An 18,622-nucleotide genomic window follows, 5' to 3' on the forward strand; every position below is an offset into this window, starting at 1 on the left:
ACTACTCTCCATAGGCCTGATTCTGCAGCCCATCTGTGCGGAATTTCATAGGCGTGAAGGGAACAGCTTACATGAATGCAGGCTTTCTCTGAGCGTGCATTCGTGTAAGTGTCTGCTGTTTGCGTAATTAAGAGTGCATCTGCACACTGATTGGGATTTATCAACTCAGAACGCCACAATTACTAATTCTCCTGCAACCTTGAACTGACTCTTGCAGACTAAACTCCATGCTGACCCCCACAGATCTTGGCCGTTGCCGCCAATCTCAAGAGTTTATCATGGATGAATTTACACTTACTTAGGAATACATTTTTATAAAACGTGTTCTGCGACATCCAGCCAAAATAGTTTCACCAGCTTTCAGAAAGTCATGTTTAAACAAACAAACAAAAAAGCTAAAACCTTGCCCCAGAATCTGCTGAGCTAATACAGGTCCATTTGTTCTCAAATAGCAAATTAAAAAAATCAGTGCATGAGTTCCGAATCTACATTCTATTTTCAGCTACATTTTTCAAGTAGAAAATCTGCTTTAGTGACTAGTTATTGTCCTAGTGCTGGATTATCAGGTCCTTTAAATAAGAAAAGCTTAATGGACTTCAGTCAACTTGAACTGACTGATTAACCACTGGAGATCAGGTCCCAGATGTGTGTGGAGTTATGAACAACAGTAATGCATATTGCAGGGACTAGAAGGAGGATTCAATTTATCATCAGGCTAAAAACATACACAGCAAGGGGCATCCTCTGCCATGACTAACCTAAGTCTTTGGGATGATTGCTGACAGCCAGCAGGTCTGTGCTAGGACAGTATCGCACGAGACTAATGCATCGGGTGCTCACTGCATGTACGCAACATGAGTAAGTATCAGCAACCGCGGGTCAAGACACCGTTCTCTGTGTGAACTAAAGGAATTCAGCGACACTGTTTAACGCAGTTTAGCTCTCCTATCGCATGCAGTTGGAAGGAGGTGCTGTGGTTTTCACTTTGTTTCTTCCTGAGGTGCAAAGAGCAGCAGCAGGAAAAGATCAGTTTGGGACTGGATTTGCTTCCCCTTACCTCGATTTTTCAGTGGTGGCAGTGTAGGGTGAAGGTGTTTGTTACAGTAATCTTGGCCTGTGCAACATTCAATAGATCTTCTTTGGTGTGGAATAGGAGTGTCCTGCAAGAAACAATTTGATAGAATGCTAAGTAATTATCTGTGTTGTAAAGACACAAAGTCATTCTGGCACTTTAGAGAAAGATGTGCTTGTTAGCTGGACTGCAGTCTGTTACAGATTTCTGGGATGTGTGGAGTGAGGATTTCTGCCACCAAGTGTATCCAGCAACATTTCGTCTAGATAATTAAGAGATGAATTCACCCCTAACGTATTTCTGTTGGTGCCCCAGTGCTACAGAAGGGACTGATTGACTCTAGTGGTGCAAGACAGAACCGTGAAAGTCACATATGTCCATCAGTTAGACAAAAATAAGTTCATGTGGGTATTCAGTTTAGCTAGAATCATACAGGAATTGCTGTGTGGACTAATTTAGCTGCTGCTTCTGCTCTGATAGGAAGCTGGGTAAAATACGTCCCACGGACCTTGATGGTTAGACCATTCCTGTACTCATGTAAAATCATTTAAGGTTAACGTAACGTTAGGTAACACTCTAGAGCCACCTTACTCCACTGCCCATACCCCTTCCATTCCTGTAGCCAGATTTGCTCTCCCATCAGGTGAGCACTGGACGTGAAGGGAATTTCTGGCATCAGAAATCCAAAACCAAAGTGCAACTGCACGTAAGACATAAAGGTCGCTCCGAACCATCAAGTAACATCCTAACTAATTTAGCTACCATGAAGACTTAAAGAATTAGATTGCGTTTCTCTAAATTCAAACTTCCTCTGAGCAGGAGTGTTACTAGTAACAGCTGTGCCAAAACTAAAAACTTAAGTTATCGTTAGAAGCAGCTATAATATCACCATTTGGGGCTACAAATGCACTCCTCTGAGCAATCAACGTGGAACAACTACCTGCCAAATGAACCAAAGTGAAAAACATGGACATAGTAACATCTGTTGACTGCACTTCAGTTGAAAGCTGTCAAAAAGCCCAAAAAAAAGCTATCAAAAAGCTCAGGCAGCAAATGCTTTCTTACCCGACACTGGAAGTCCGAGCCCTCTAATCCAAGACATCCCTTGGTGACTAAATGTCCACCAGACTCATCTTCTTCTATTATGGTAAAGCAGTAGCCATCAGTGCTGAGGATTGGAAAGGATGAATCAGGAAAAGGATGTGAAGTGAAAAATATGCTGGTGAATACAGTCTTAAACTTTGTCCCTTCCAAGGCAAACCTGCCATTAACAAACTGATGTACTAAGGCAGGCTGGAAGACCCAAAGCAATGCCTCGCAGAGCAGTCCAACAGCCGACAGCGCTGGGACCAGCTCTTGCACACACAAAGGAGGCTCTGCCTTGGAGCTGACACACTTACCTTTCCAACATTTCACAGCTATAAAGCCCACTGACAAACATCTCAATTCTCTGCCTATGGTCATTAGTGTGTAAAGACTTTGGAGACCTATGTAATTGCAAACATCAACACTACAGCAGGTCTGCCTCGTGCGTGGGAACAAGGCATGGGTATTTGCACCATGGTGGGGACCTGAAGAAAGAAACATTTTTGAGATACTAAACATAAAATATTATTAAGAGTGATTTGTGAATCCTGTTTTAACCATATCACGAACTGCAGCACTCCTGCGTATGAGTCCTTGAGTTATCATCAACACCCTTCCTAACTGTTTACTTGGGTTATAAGCCTAAAGTGATCCATAATGCTTCCATTTACGAGAACGTGCACCAGGGAGGACAAGTATACTAACAGATGGTTAGATGGTGCTGGTGATAAATGTCCTTCCTTGATGAAGGTCAAATGCCTGAATGCTATGGAAAGAGGGGGAGGAGGGCACGAAAAGGTTGGCTGCATTTTACTGAGACTGCTGTACATGAATTTCTGAGCGCTCTGAGGGAGATACGTAATGTGTGTAAGAAACACAAATTGACTGATTTGCAGGAAGAGGATCCAAGAACAAAGAAAAAACCTCTTTAATAGAAGACATTTAAGTCACATAAAAAAATAAAATTCTGTTATTTCCCCAGGAAAATAACACTGGTTATTATGTGCAATGAGTATTTTTCAGAAGAGAAGAAACAAACTCAGTTAAAACAAGGAAATAAAAAGAAAAAAGGATTAGAAAATTTAAACACAGCAAAATTTCAGATGATTTGCTCCTTACTTGAATGAAAGGAGAGTCTAACAGAGCAACAACGGCAAAGGCAATGAAGATGTAGGAAACGAGAGGCACAGTTACACATAGAAGAGATAAACGCAATTTGTATTAGCTACACGACAGAGAGATGCTGGATAGGATCATGTCAAACATTTGCTGTGGCATATTTTTACATTAGTGTTGCAGGGTCTAGCCACAGTAAGCTTATTACTTCAAATAATAATCTATCACGGGTTATTGACTTCTGGATTTGAAAAGTAACCAGTTGCACATTACAAATTACTTTCTCAGAGAAGCGAGCGATGACTTCTACCCTTCTTTGACGTTGTGCATACGAGCAAGGCAAAGGAGACAGCAACCCTTCTGGGCAACAACCACCTTGATTTCATTGCTTAAGCTTAAAAAGATAGGAACAATAGGACTGCCAAGAAGAGAGACTATAAGGAATCCATTAGAGTACAATATTATATTAGATTAGATTTTATTTGTTTGCATGGTGCCTTTGATTCAAAGTAATGAGTAAGTTTAACCCAGGGGACAGAGCAACAAAACAATAAATTGCAATCAAGTGAAACACAAAAATGAACTCCACAGCTAATAGTCCCCAGCAAAACACAAAACGCACAGTTCACCAAAGGAAAGCAGGGGAAGGAAAAGTCAAATTGTTTGCAGAAGAGAAAAAAGAAGCAGGAAAGTCAGCAGTTTTAGTTCATTTTCTTCTGACTTGCCATGGGACTCTGATTCTTAGCTCATTTCTGAAAATTAAATTTAGGCTCCTCAAGCACTTTAGTCCCTCTGAAAATTTTACTCCAAATTTAAAAACACAAACAAAATTAGATTGGATAGTGCAAAACAGAGAAGTTATAAAGTTACAATAATAAGGATAAATCACGTTCTCTACAGACAGAGTAATGAAGGAAAAGTGTGAGGCAATTAAAAATAGCAATGTTGAGCAGAATAAATGTTGTTTCTTCCTCTATGAAAAAAATAAACCAAAAAGTTTTAATGCAATATAAGAACTCATTATCTCACTGAATTTTTTTTCAGGTGTTTGGGTGAGAGGTAGAAGTGACTCTTCCAAAAAGAAAAAAGTATCTCTTACCTGCTCCCCCCCCAGCCCCCAACCTCTTCTGGTTCACAAGACGTCAGAAGGACCGCAGGCTGCAAGTAAAGGGCAGGGCATACCCCTGCTGTTTTATTGATCACCCTACCTCATACTTTCCTATGGCAGAAATGAAACTGTTCTCACTATTGTAAAACAAGTCAGAAACAATTCAGTTAAGTCTGCATCATCTCCAGTTCTATGTTTATCTTGGTGACTGCACAAATAATAGAAACATCTGTTCCTCACTGATACATGTAAAGCAATACCAAAAAACCTATTCTCTACTTCCTAGCAAAAATGTGTAGTATAGAATTATTATTTTCCTAAACCCCATAATTTGAATTCTGTGTGATTTGTAATTGGAATTCTGTGTAATTTGATTCTGTGAATGGTGTGTAAAGAAGGAATTCGACCTGATGTTAGTGAATACATCCAGGTACACATCCACTAACCTCCTCCACTAAAATATCATCTTATTACAGTATGGTGCAGGAGAGTGATTAAATACATTTTGGATGTGATCACTAATAGCACAGATTTGGTATGTCACATAGTTGCCAAGAGTGAATTTTTACAGCCAAGTCAAATACCAGGAAAATAGAGGGAGTTAATAGCGGAAACACTGACAGACACTGATGTAGAAGGTGCTGCTACAATTACAGATTACCAGAAAGAAAGAGGTGATCTTAACTGAGACCTTTATTAAATGTCAGAAGGGAGGAACCGAGGCCAACAGCTTTGCAGCTGCTCACACAGATGTCCTCATTGGCCAACAGCCATTTCTCACAGAAGATGCGATACCTCAGCTACCAAAACTTGACTGCTGAAGATTTCCCTTCCTGCTCTGTGTGTGTGTGATGCAGCCAGGGATGGCAATATATAACTTGGAAGAGCAATGTCCTTCCCTTGTTCAGTGCCTATCACAAACAGATGGGTTAAATAACTTGATGAAAAGATTCCTTATCTTTCATTTTATTTGAAATTGAGTCCATATAAGTATTATTATTTTTGTCCACTTCTCCTCTTTATACTGGTTTTGGTATCAGAAAGAGCTACAGCATCTTTTCATTTCCATCCAGAGCCAACATGAAAAGTTTCTGCACTGTTTTTAAAAATTATCGAAAAATGTTAGATTATATTATCTACAGAAACTGGGAAGTTCATGTTCTTCTGTGAAGACTGGCTGAAATAATCTAATTCGGAAATTGGCTTACTCCCAATTTGCATTTAATTCACGTATTTTGTCACATCCGTCACTTAAGGAAGATGATGAAGGCCACATTTAGCAAAACACTGGTTTGGACACCGTCCATGAACAAAGAGCCTCTGTAAATGTGTTCAACACAGGCTAATTTTCCAGAAAAAAATAATATAGTTAGTGACTGTGCATCAGGGAAGTAACATGAAACCAAGTGAGAAGAGCATTACACCGTTGTTGAGCGAGATGCACCTTCAGATGTTTGCACATCTACTCTGAAAGCAAGGAGAGACAAACAGGTGTAACAAAGCCAAGTAACAGCAGGCCAAAGTTTCCGGCCGTGCTAGTCTCCGAGATGGTGATGCTGGTCCCACCATGCATGCTCTGCTGTTTATGGTACCATTTGGCTCTCTGGGTACTCAACGATGACCCTACATACAGAGAGAAAGGATGGTACCCAATGTATCCTTGCAGAGCATCTTTTTATGTATCATATATAAGTCTATCAATAATTATTATCTCTATACTACTTGCCCCTACTAGTGTCCCAGGATTGAGACATGATCCAGCCCACCAAACACGTCTTGTATTGTTGTACTAAATCACAAATCGGATCAAAGAGTTCTCCCTGACACGTGGGGTCACAATGCAGAAAACAAGTCGCAATGCCAATCTATGAGGGAGAACCCTAGAAACTGTCCAGGCTTCATGCTGAGTATATGAGTTTTGACAGGTCTGTAATAGAATCACAGAACCATAGGTTTGGGTTGGAAGGGATCTTAAAGACCATATAATTCCAACCCCCCCTGCCACGGGCAGGGATGCCCTCCACTAGACCAGGTTGCCCAAAGCCCCATCCAACCTGGCCTTGAACACTTCCAGGGATGGGGCATCCACAACTTCTCTGGGCAACCTGTTCCAGTGCCTCACCACCCTCAGAGTGAAGAATTTCTTCCTAATACCTAACCTGAATCTACCCTCCTTCAGCTTAAGGCCGTTACCCCTTGTCCTATCACTCCATGCCCTTGTAAACAGCCCCTCTCCAGCTTTCCTGTAGCCCCCTTTAGGTACTGGAAGGCTGCTGTAAGGTCTCCCCGGAGCCTTCTCTTCTCCAGGCTGAACAACCCCAACTCTCTCTGCCTGTCTTCACAGGAGAGGTGCTCCAGCTCTCTGATCATCTGCTATAGACCCGGCAGCACAACTTGGGGTATGGTAATAGCACCAAGCACGGGTACCTCTGCATTTTCAGCAGGACTCTTTAGCACCTTTCACTTACGTGTAAAATCCATCTCAGTAGATGTGACAGATATCAAGAAGCAAATAGTCAAAATAAAGTTACTCATCTTCCTCTTTTCCTCTTCTCTTTTTCTTTTATTCTTTTATTTTGTCTCCAAAATTTAAACACAGACCAAATGTTTTCTTCTATTTGACCTTAAGATTACACCACAGTTGAATTTGTATGATGTAGCTTCTTTAATGCTAGGACAGACTTAGCATCAATATTTGCTGTTTTGGAATTTTTTGGGGTATAAGTAAATTCAATATACAAGGGAAGCCTTAGGTATTTCTGCACAGTAACTCAAAAGTACTCCCACACACTAAAAAATCTGAGAGTAATGCAACAGATCTCAATATAGGAAGACTGGACTGGCATTACTATTTAGCTTCGGGTTTAAATTAAAAACCTAATGGACAAGCCCTGAACAAAACTAAGAATAAGGAATTTTGGGGGCACAGTTGAAAAGCGTGGGAGGGGGACTTTGCGTTTCAGTTTAAGCACTTGGGGCAAAGTCACGTGCTGAGCCATATATGAGACATACAGCCCTGGCAGAGGGGGTGAGGAAAGACTGGAGCTTGCAAGAATTTGTCTCTGTTGACCTTTGTGGGGTTCTTTTAATCATCAAAGGGAACTTAACTGCCTCTTGTATAAAAGATTACATTAAAAAATGAAAATAAACATATAAAAAAATAATTGAAAGGCTAACTTGTAAGATCTCACTATAGCTCCTTTATAAGAAAATGTTCAACTTTACCCTAAAAATTAAAGTTGCTACAAGAAAAGTTGCCTGAACTCAGTGCTTTGGCCCACTGTTGAAGTCTTCTTCCTCTACATACCAAATTACAAAGAAAATTCAATCCTATCATCTAGGGAACAGGAGAATGAAAATCACATCACTCAAGAGAATTATCACCTCTGGTAACACTGAAAAAGCAACTTAATTATTTTATTGCTTTAGATAACCAAAGCTACCTCAAGACACAGTTGGGCAGAAACACAATCAAGACCAGTAGGCAACACAAAAGAAATTAGACTCTATCAGCCTGATCTTTAAAACTGTCAGCATTTATTTGTGAATGGAAAATAGAGCACAACGAGGCACCTAATCAGCCTCTGCCTTTACTGCAATCCCATTACAGTCAAAGCCAATTAAATCTAACACTACTTTTTAAAATAGGCAATTAATTATGATTAGACACAACTGCCCGTGCATTCACTTTGTACGCACAAAACTTAAAATGGAACAGTAAAACAAGGTCCTGGTTGTCTTCAAAGCAGCTTTGAGCTTCCTTACTGAAAGCCTTTTATGAATTACACAGATGTTCAGAAAGCAGAATAAAATTTCAACACACTGCAGGTTAACACACCCTTTACAAGCAGAGGATTGCGAACCTTCTACAATGATCTTAATTGTCAGGGCCCTGAGCACACTAATGAGCTATAATTGCCCAGAGTGACCCCACCTGGGAGCCCCACACCCATACACACCCCATGCCCAGGGGTTCCATTTAAGCTCAGGTCTGAGCATCAAACTTTTCTGAGGGATGGTAGAGAAGTACCTGTCTCTAGCCCCATCTCCTACCTGGACCTGGATCACTACCAGCCACCTGAGAGGGCCATCAAGGGAGCAGTCTGCCTGTTGTGTTCAGGTACCCCTAGGGAAATGGGGTCCCAGTGGGTGAAACTATGGGTAGCCCTAGCATCATCCTCAGCTCCTGGCTTGGCCCCCTTTCACTGCTCCTGGATACTAACCTCCTCTTGATGAGATGACGCTGTAGTGTGTCTTCCAAAACTTGTTCTGCTCATGGATTGTCCCATTTTAAAAGCACACACTAACTAGTACTACTGCTTTTCTGTTCACACAGAAAGTAATCTGCATTATAAGCTGTGGTGTTATCCTTAGCTCTCCAAAGTATTATTGGACTTAAGCTGCGGAAGTATAAAGAAAGGGAAATTCTGCATAGGAACACAGCAGGCTGTTAGAGGATTTGATACAGATGTGGTTAAAGAATATTGACTTTTGAATTTCTAAAAATACAAGTATGGAGAGGATTTTAAATGGCCACCAGATGTCCTCATTTTTATATAAACATTCAGACTACTGGTACTACAGGCAGGATCTACACTTTAATAGATAAATACCTGTGGTAGCAGACCAAAATCTTCACATGGGATGGCAGATTACTTTTTATGAGTAACTTTTAATGGTGACTGCAATAGGACTAGCTATTTTATTCTGAGAGTTTTAATTTAAACACAGCTGGAAATGCTTTCCCACTGAACTTTCAGAGCTCTCCTTGCTCCTGAGCACACAAACACTTCCTTGCTTTGGTGAGAGCCCTGGTAGGGACAGTGCCTGATGCTCTCCAGAGCCCAAGCCCCAGCTATGGATGTGCTCAGTGAATTTCCCGGGTGTCAGGGACTTCCCGGGCCCTTGGGTGCCCCAGCATGTGCTGACATGTCCACACAGGGCTGGCAAGTTCAAGCACAGCTCAAAGCTTAAGAGACTGATAGAGCTGCTGAGATATTTGATTTTTTAATATATAAAAGGCTTTTAGTGGCTACATCTTAGGGAAGAAGATAATTAATGCAATAACTTTTAATCTAGAACAGTTCATTTATTCTTCAGAAAAACACAGTGCAATCTGTGCTGCTTGAACTTCAATATGGGGAAACTTCCTTTATAGCAAGGTTCAATGAAAATTCCCAAGTGCTTTAAAACTGTGCCAGCATTTGCTCAGGCTAGGATGAAATGAGAAAGTTCCTGCCTGACTAGTAAAACACAGGGGAAACTAATAATCCCTGCTAACATCATTGGTCTTGGTCAAATCCTTTGAAACCTGGTCTCAACCCAGGGAGCTAACCAGGGACCCAATAACCACTCTCCCAACATTAGACTTAGGACCTTCTTCTCACTGTAACTCTCATTTCACTTTTCATCCTGAATTCCAGCTATGTTGTAGGGAATTTAAGCAGCAAAAGATTGCAGACTAATAGTTAAGCAGATGTAGGCAAATCAAGGGGTGTTGTGTCCTTTGCAGCTCACTGCAGCTCTCACACCAAGGTAAGGGGAGCCAAAGCAATGATCACCATCCTGAAAAGGATTATTGCTGACAAACTGTGAAGGTGGGGTATTCAAAGTTAATTTCATTTTTTTGCTTTGTATTACTGCAAACTCTTCAGCAATTTTTCACTTATACTAGGGCAAGTGGTAAGGTGGATAGTGCTTAGGTGACAGATAGCAGAGGATGGGAAAGAGGAGTAGCTCTGGAGTAGCCTTTGGACTGCTTCCATTTTCCTGGACAGAAAAATGATCAGTATTTGATGGGTAAATTTCAGTTTCAGCTATTATTTTGATGTCCAAATTGGAAAAAATAATTGTCATTCAAGTAGAACAGTCAAGCCTGAAATGTGCAAAGATTATGAAGACAGAAGGGGGTATATTTTTGTGTATCATTACTACTTCACTGCCTGTCCTTGGGCACTAACAGCTGAAACCAAGTTTGGCCTTTGACACTGTAAGGGGGACTCTGAAGAGAGTTTTAAAGTGTTGCAGTGTGGGAAAACGCACAAATCAATTTTAATGAGACACTTACTCATAGTTCTTGGTAACATGAGAAATACTTGATGTCAATGATGTCTATGAAGCAATGCGCTACAGCAGGCCTACCCAGCTGGGGTATAAACCTTGTTCAACAGGTTCCTTAACATGGATCCCTTTGTGCTTCCTAATTCTTGGATTTAAGTCATCTGCAGCTTCGCTGTCACTGTGTGTGCGAGGCAGCACATGTGAAAGCAGTGGCTCTTGCTGGGCAGGAACAGGAAACAGCCGATTTGTGCTGCAGGGGATCTACAAATTGCTATCAGAATGGGGTTTTACATCTTTTAAAACCGACTGCCATGTGAGAGCAGTTAGACCTAACTCCTGGCTAGCACATGGGTTTGAAGGAAGAGGCTAGAAAGGGGAAATGGTGTTTACGGCTGTCATCAAGACTTTGATACACTTCAGTGTGAAGCTGCAAGCTGAGCAGAATTAAGTCAGGCTACAAAACGCTCAAAAACATGAAGAGCTCAGCTCTGTGTAGCTAAAGCAAACTGTACGTGCACCTCAAGCCACGACAGCATTCAACAGCAATAGCGTGTGTCCAGCAAGAGCTGCTTTTAGGTGAGGGAACAGCAGCTTGGTCCCACTGCAGGTACCCTCAAGTCACCTCTGCTGCTGCAGGCAGTGCCAGTGCAACAGGGCTGAGCCTTCAGGGGAGTGGGCACAGCTGGACATGCCTCTCCCTTGGGGAGGCAGAAGGCTCTGAGGAAGTAGAATCCAACCCAAATGAGAAGTTTGTACTATAAACACACAACCAAACAGAAGACTATGGCTAGTATAAGAAACTACGCAACACTTCATCTCAAGAAAAAGATCACTTTCCTTTTCGCATGGAAGTAAGAAAAAAAAACCCCAAAGCCTTGAGGAGATACAAAAGAGAGCTCAGCTATTGCAAAGACACTCACCAAGAGCAGGGTTCTTCTAAATGGTGTTCCATAGAGAGTGATTAAAAATTTATAAGTATTTACTGACATTTCAATATACCTCCAAGTCTCCTCCTTAACTGCAATCACCTTTAAAAACAAACTCCTACCTTCAGAATATTTCATATGCAATTAATTAATACAAGTATTATCTAAAACTGTAAAGATGTAAACACTCTAACATAAAAATATAAATATGTAGCTGATATCTAGGTAAAAATTGCCTCTGATTTTTAGACACAATATATAAACAATTCATTTACATATTACAACTTAAAAACTGAAACACATAACTTGGGACTGCTGAGCTACCACAAAGTGATTTTCCCATGTTCTACCACCAAATGTATATCCCACAAACCTGCAGGTGCTGTTGACTGAGTCCTCAGGACAGTGGTGGTGGCACTGACAGGACAGCTTCTTCTGCGGAGGGGCAGGTGCTGTGCTCTCACCATCTTCTTTTCTGGTCTCCATGCTCAACTTGCCAGAACTTCGCAAGGGCATGTTGGCTAGAAAGTTGGCTGTAAATATAAGGGGGGGGAGGGGGGAAGAAACAGTTCTAGGCTGGATTGCAAGACTTGGAATGGAGGCTTTAAAGTATTTCTACCCATCAAAATTTGAGAAAGTTGAGCTGGGTGTTCACTACAGAGCAGTTTTCTGTAGAAGCCTCTGAAATGGTCACCATGTTTGCAGCTTGTTTGGCCCCAGTGGCATTAGATCAAAGGTACTGATGTTCAAGTTCTGCTGCTGCCAAAGAGATATGTTGTGCTTTTCAGATTGTAGAGTACAGCTTTTCTCCTCTTGCATTACGCAGGTCAAATCCTTGGTTACACCTTTGCACTTTCTTTGTCTCTATACTTGGCACACATCTACATCCATTGAACCCCATAAAAATGAGTGGGATTTATGGTACTCCAGGCAGAGCAGAACATGGGCATACAATTTAACAGAGATTTAACAGCAAGTGATGCTCTTTCGAGTTCAACAGTACTTTCTGTAACTGAATTGCATAAGCACTACATTGAAAACAAGGAAAAATAGTTCGTTTATATAAAAAAAATTCTATAAACAAAGTAAAAGGCAAGAATGTGTTTCAGAATGAACAATGCTGAAATATATGGAGGTGATTACCTCTAAAAATATCAGAGTACTGAATCTCCATGGAGCTGGTGGAGTACAGCTAGAGATGTTGGTAATGGGCTAGGAGCTGTTTAAGCACACCCCCCCCCCCCCCTTCCTCCAGCTCTACTCATAAATATCAGCTTTCAGTGCTTGTGAATATTTTAAGCCTCAAAGACAAAAATGAGATCAGCATGAAAAGCTTCAACTGGCAGTTTCTCACTTTCCTTTTCCTTCCCTGTAAGAAATCTTACTAAAGGGTCATTTACAACCAGCTGTCTCCAACAGAGTAGTTGAAGAGCAGGCTTGAAATTCTTGATTTACTGTTAAGTCTTTAGAAACAATTGGCATTATTATTATTTTGATTGGCTCCTAAACTGCTGCTTTGACTCTTATTAAAATCTTCCCCAAACCTCCATCACCAGGACTGATATATTCTGGAGCTGACAGAAAACCGTACTCTTTTCAGCTCCCTACAGAGAGATGGGGTGGGCAAGCAGGCAGAGGTGATGGGAACAAGTAGCTATGCTTCAGGGCTTGGATGGCAAGCAGCCACCGAAGCAAAAGCAGGCTGAAAGGTCCTGAAGCAGTGAAAGGCTGGAGGGAAGAGCAGGGCTGTTCAACCAGCCCATGCCCTTAGGAGGACTTAGCGAGGTCCAGTCCGCGCTCCTGGGTGCATGGGACCAGCCAGTGCCCCAAGCACACGCGCGTGCATCGTGCCTCCCAGCTGCACACCTCTCCTCTCCGGTGCCAGCTCTGGTAGGAAAGCTCTGCAAATGGACAGCCACCGGCAACAGCTGGCCCATCAGCTTTAGTTTTCTTCAGTGTAACAAGGGACATGCAAGTTTGTCCCTAGCAAACTGGGGAAAATGCTGGAACTCGTTAGTGCTCAGAAAACTGGGGCTTTCCACACAGGAACAGCTCATTTAGAGAAGTGTTAGCTTTTTTAACAAGCCCTTTCACATTCCTTGCATAAAAGGCATATTGATAATATTAAGATGACACATGTGAAATGCAATTATTCAACATATTGGGCTATAACAGCTGTGAAATACAAAACTCATATAGCTTGATCTTTCCTCGGTCCCTATGTATCCCACTGAAACCAACCAGAGTTTTGATTAGCTTACCTGTTCTGAAAGTCAAACCAGAAAATTAGTTGCAAAACATATACAAACTATGGGCTTGTAACCTAACCCTTGTGCCCAGCATCAAGATACTAATTGGATTCCTGACACAACTGGATGTTGAAGTCCCATACTGTTTTTACTAATTTTTGGCAAAATTGGAACTTAATGAATTAGTTCAGTCAAGATGCATTGTGTATCTCTGTATTCATAGCTGTAACTAAGCAGTAGGTGCTTAAATTAAAAAAAAATGCACTGTTTGTTTATCACAATATAATTATGATAACTTAAAATGCAGTGTGTATACAACAAATTAATATCAACAGATGTTTGCTCCCTGGGTCACAGGATTAGAGATTAAGTAAATTCTCTTTCAATCAGCAATTTTTGTCTGTATTACTTTGTTACCATTGAATGGGGAATACTCCACTATTAATATTCCTGTCAAGGATTTTCAGACTTCAAGCTCATGAGGCAACAAAGTGAACTTCTAGTTCATGAGGGAACTGAATGAAATGGTTTGCTCTGTGTTTCATTTTCACGGCTCTTTCTATAAGCTATGCACAGTTTCAGCAGGGAACTTTCCTCAGCAAGTAGTGCAAAACCAAAAGCATTTTGCACCTAACACAAAAACAGGAAAAGTGTAATTACACATTTGAAAGTCCCTGAAGATGTTAAATTTAGACAACTAAATACCTTCCTCATAATACATACAACTGTAGGTCATTAATTTTGTCAACAAATGCATAAGCAGTCATACTCTGATGCAATCTGTGCCCTTCACACATCAGGGATGTGATCATGAACAGCTTATGCAGAACTTGCCATAAACAACAACAGCTTACATCCCTAGACCTGGTTCTAGTCTTAGTTAAAATAAGACAGGTGGGATGTGCTGAATTAGAATCAGAAGTCTGAAGTATTATCAAAGCATCACAGGTGGCTATTCAAAGATGTAGTTTTGGTTTTAGAAAACTTAGGACAAATAGGCTGGCATTCAAATTTACACTGTCCAAGAGTTTGAAGTTGGGATGTAGCCTAGGATTTTGCTTTCAGCTAATGCCCAGAGTCAAAACTAGTGTAAAATCATTACAGCTTAGTGTTGAATACATGAAATCAAATAAAATTGAGAGAGGACTAAAAGACACTTTGTCAGGCACTTTCCTATCTTCTAAAAAGAACAACTCTTCACTCCATTCTCTTGTTCCTTTCACACCTTCAATTCCTGGTTGCTAGCTAAAAAGACAGGCAGATCTTTTGCCTCCGAAATTTAGATGTCTTACTGAGCAGATGACCATGGAACATGTAAGAACTCTTCTTCTCCCACCTGGAGTTGAGTTTCAACAAGGTCTTTTGACTTCTATGTCTCCTTGACTTCAGAGCAGAAAGATTTTCAGCAGTCCCTTCCCCAAAATGTAATGCATGGGAAGAAACTAACAAGAGCTTTCTAGTTTGGCAACAACTTCCTCCCGATTTCAGACATGAAATGCCCAGTTTGGGATGGTGAGCAGCCTACACCTCTTGCATTTGCTGCTGGGCTGTAACAAGCACGAGTTGGTCATGCAGCCCTGGCTCTGTCTAGAGATTAGAACCCCTTTGGGTTTTGAAGGCTCTCCTAAGGAGCTATGTCCAAGTGCCCTGAAAGCAAGGGATTTCAGCCTATTTAAATCTGGCTGCTGCTCTGCCGTAGCCCATTCTGTTGCAGCCTGCTGATGGCCAGCTTCCTGTCCCTGATGAACTGAGCACAGCTTGGGACGACTGCAGAAAAAAAGTGGTATCAGAAATAAGGTTATTGTAGTCTGCTGAGAAAGTTACTGACTGCATCCAGGGAATTGATCAAAACAATTGAGAGCCTGAAGGTTACCATCACGCTGGTATACCTTCATCAAATTTAGTTCATTTTCTCAGCTTATCCCTCTTTTTCCACTAAAATTCACCAGCATGTACAAAGCCACTTGCACCACAAGGACAGGCAGGCGGCCACCTGGGGTTTTATGTCTCTTTCTTTGGAGTACTGCTCCTGAGAAATATTTTCCTCTATAGGACTAGGACCACTCAAAATTGTAATGTGATGGCCTCTGTTATGAATCTCTACCTGAGAATGGGGACTGTGTGCTCAGAAGCAGCATGCTACTGTTGGGTTGGGGTTTTCTTCCAAATGTTAGTGTGTCTGTCTCTACATGGTTTGCATCACCTGAGCTCCTTTACATATGCCAACGCAGTCTTTACAGAAAGGCACGTCTCCAGAGATCCTGAAGCCAGGAGAAGGAAAATGAGGAAAATAAAGTGCTGTAAAATGAAAGCATTATCCTGGATGACCATGAGAATGACTAATGTCTAGCCTAAACCCCTGCTAACCTCCATGCCAACAAATAATCCCTTCCATTTTGCTTCCCATCCCTCCCAGACTTCATGGTAATCTAAGAGTACTAAGCTTTTGCATCTACATACTAACTTTCTCATGTGGCAAACCCTTTCATGGTTTTTCAGTTTGGTTTGCTATAATTTCTTCACATGACAGAAGTGATCACAGATCCCCACTCTACAACCACAGTGAAGTAACCATCAGCGTTAATTGCATCTTGGTTTTAAATAATGCTGTTTGTTTGTTTAATGTTAGTTTAACAGGTCTGTAGACACTGGTATCTCACACACAAAAAGAAAATCACCTCTAGTCTTGCATTGACTCATGTAGGTGCAAAAACAAAAAAATGGATCCAGCAAGCCGATCTCTTTGTGTATGTTCAGTCCTCAAGCTCTCTGCCGTGGCTGCCAATAAGTACTCCAGCCCCTGCCAACCATAGCCATAGTTATGCGATTTGGACAGGAATTTCTCCACTAGAATCTGGATAAAGCCCAATATCTCATTTCACACCGGCCCACAGCCATCAGATGGTAATGACTTTTGGAGACTGCTCGGATTCAACAAGTTTGGTAATGTAGGAGGTGAAAAGCTCTGTATTCTGTTACTCTGTATTCTGTAGTCCAAATCTTAAGCCATCCTGTTCCCAGAGGATGAATAATTAGCAATAGTTATCTTAACAGATTGTTTTCCGTGCCACAGCTGTGTGATTTATGTGCTGGCAATGCAGTGAAAAAGCAGAACTTCTGTCACCTTGCATGGGTTTGTCAGGAGCAAAAGCCAGACTTGCTCCTTCCCAAAACAGATGCTTAGGGCCACAAACATGTCTATTCAGGAAAAAAAAAATATCAGAGTGGTGTGCTCACTCGTCTTCCTATATAGGGTATTTGAAGCCTCAGATTAATGCAGTACTATCCATTCACATTTTCCCAGGCCACTTACAACGTTTGGCCAGCAGCAGCACCCACTCAGGGGGCACGATGTTTACTACTTCAGAGAAGGTAAACACACCTAGGAAGCTTTGCACGTCATGGAATGGCTGTTTCAACTGCTGCTTCGGACTGGAAATTAAGTATACTCACACAAAATTGTCTGAGCAGTATTAAAGAAAACTCCAAACCTTAAAAGAAAATCAGTCAACTTGATAAAACTGTTGGATGGAAATTTCAAACCACAAGGTTACTTCATCTGTACCCTGCACTTGCCTATACAGTTGGTGTGCTTTTCCTCAAATCATACTTTTATTAAAATATGAAACTATTATACAACACCCTGCTAGAGTTTCCTATGCTACATCATAAACTACAGCCTGATGACTTCCCACCAGGCCAGGGTTAGGCCATTGACAAGATTGTTTTAAGAGAAAGGCAAATAACTAACTGCTAACTCACTGTACTTTACAGTCATCAGATAAAAGAATTTCCATGGGATATTTTTTGGCAAATAATCAGCAATGAAAACACAGCATAGTTGAAGAAGTTGAAATAAATTACACCTCTTAACTCAGCCTGATCTACTGTGGAAAATAGTCAAGAGGTAACAGTGAAACACTTTTTATTGGTGACAATCACGTAACAGAGAAGGAAAAATGGATCATGACAGTTTCCCTTTGCTGGATATACAAGGCTACCATAAAACTCAAGGAAAGGTCAGATGCTGAGACTTGCACATTTTTGATGCAAAATGACAGTAAACAAAATCTGGCATAAAACCACCACAAAAATGAAAACAACATGCCTTCCTTTTCAGTGCACGACTGTACTGCACTAGTGAGCCCCTGATGAGGTTTGTATCAAATTATGTTTGAAAACAGCTGTGCCCTTATATATATATCCACTGTAATAAAGTGGCATACTAAAAATATTGTAGCATTGTGGGCTTATCATGTATGTTTTGCTTCATTTCCCACCTATGCTGGATTTCCTGTACACCAAATTCTATATCTGTTTATTTCAAAATTTGGGGTGGTTTTGCTTCTATTCATGGTACAAATAAATAAGGGTTACAATCTGATGTAATTTTAAACAATCTGTCAAGGTAGTTTTCTTAAAAATTGTTTCTGTCCATATTCATAGAATTGCCACCGAGTGCCAATATGCTACGTGTATACGGCACTACTTTAAATAATGTATTTATTTTTCAGAAAGTGCTTTTGCATTTGGTTTTAAAAGGATAAGCATGCTTCTCCCACAGTCTGTTTAAACCATCTTAATGACACATGATGTTATTAGCTAAATTAGTTAAGTTCTGCATGGAATGTAACAAGCTGTGACAAAGGCACTGAGACAAGACCCTTCGAACTAATGCTCATACCGTACTACTCGCAACTTAAAAATGCAAAGGCTTCTTTGGTGTCACAGCCCATGGAAAATGCACATGCAATTTGCTGTCCACCATTACATCACAGTTTGCTTGAGTGTTACATTTTTCCTGGTTTCCTCTAATTTCTGCTATCTACAGTTAATCTTTGACATATTTTTCATTTGGAAAACAATGAGAACCTGTTGGCATATTTTTCATGGCATGAGATAGCATACCAACAGAACAGGAAAAAAGCACAAAAGAAAGACTTCTTTAAAATTTCCAAAGGAAAGTACATACAAAGTGCTTTAGCCTGCTAGCTTGGACTCGGTA

At 41.0% G+C, this 18,622-nt stretch overlaps 1 protein-coding gene and 1 long non-coding RNA gene across 5 annotated transcripts in view; one reads left to right on the forward strand and one right to left on the reverse strand.

The window, feature by feature from the left end:
• LOC142601713 (uncharacterized) overlaps nucleotides 1-18,622 on the forward strand; it is a 446,015-nt gene that overhangs the window by 327,667 nt on the left and 99,726 nt on the right. The window lies entirely within an intron of this gene.
• The window catches only part of BMPR1B (bone morphogenetic protein receptor type 1B), a 264,618-nt gene that overhangs the window by 22,407 nt on the left and 223,589 nt on the right, over nucleotides 1-18,622 (reverse strand). For 3 of the 4 annotated variants that reach the window (XM_075751583.1, XM_075751584.1, XM_075751585.1), the window contains 3 exons: nucleotides 11,742-11,901; nucleotides 2,138-2,240; nucleotides 1,058-1,160 (listed from right to left, as the gene is read on the reverse strand). In XM_075751583.1, coding sequence (XP_075607698.1) covers nucleotides 1,058-1,160; nucleotides 2,138-2,240; nucleotides 11,742-11,884 — 349 coding nt within the window. In that variant the 5' untranslated portion in view covers nucleotides 11,885-11,901. Of the gene's footprint in view, nucleotides 1-1,057; nucleotides 1,161-2,137; nucleotides 3,077-11,741; nucleotides 11,902-18,622 lie in introns of those variants that run through there. The other variant, XM_075751582.1, reaches the window with a different exon arrangement.

This window comes from Balearica regulorum, chromosome 4, assembly GCF_011004875.1.
Source record: "Balearica regulorum gibbericeps isolate bBalReg1 chromosome 4, bBalReg1.pri, whole genome shotgun sequence".
In the NCBI taxonomy this organism is placed as follows: domain Eukaryota; kingdom Metazoa; phylum Chordata; class Aves; order Gruiformes; family Gruidae; genus Balearica; species Balearica regulorum.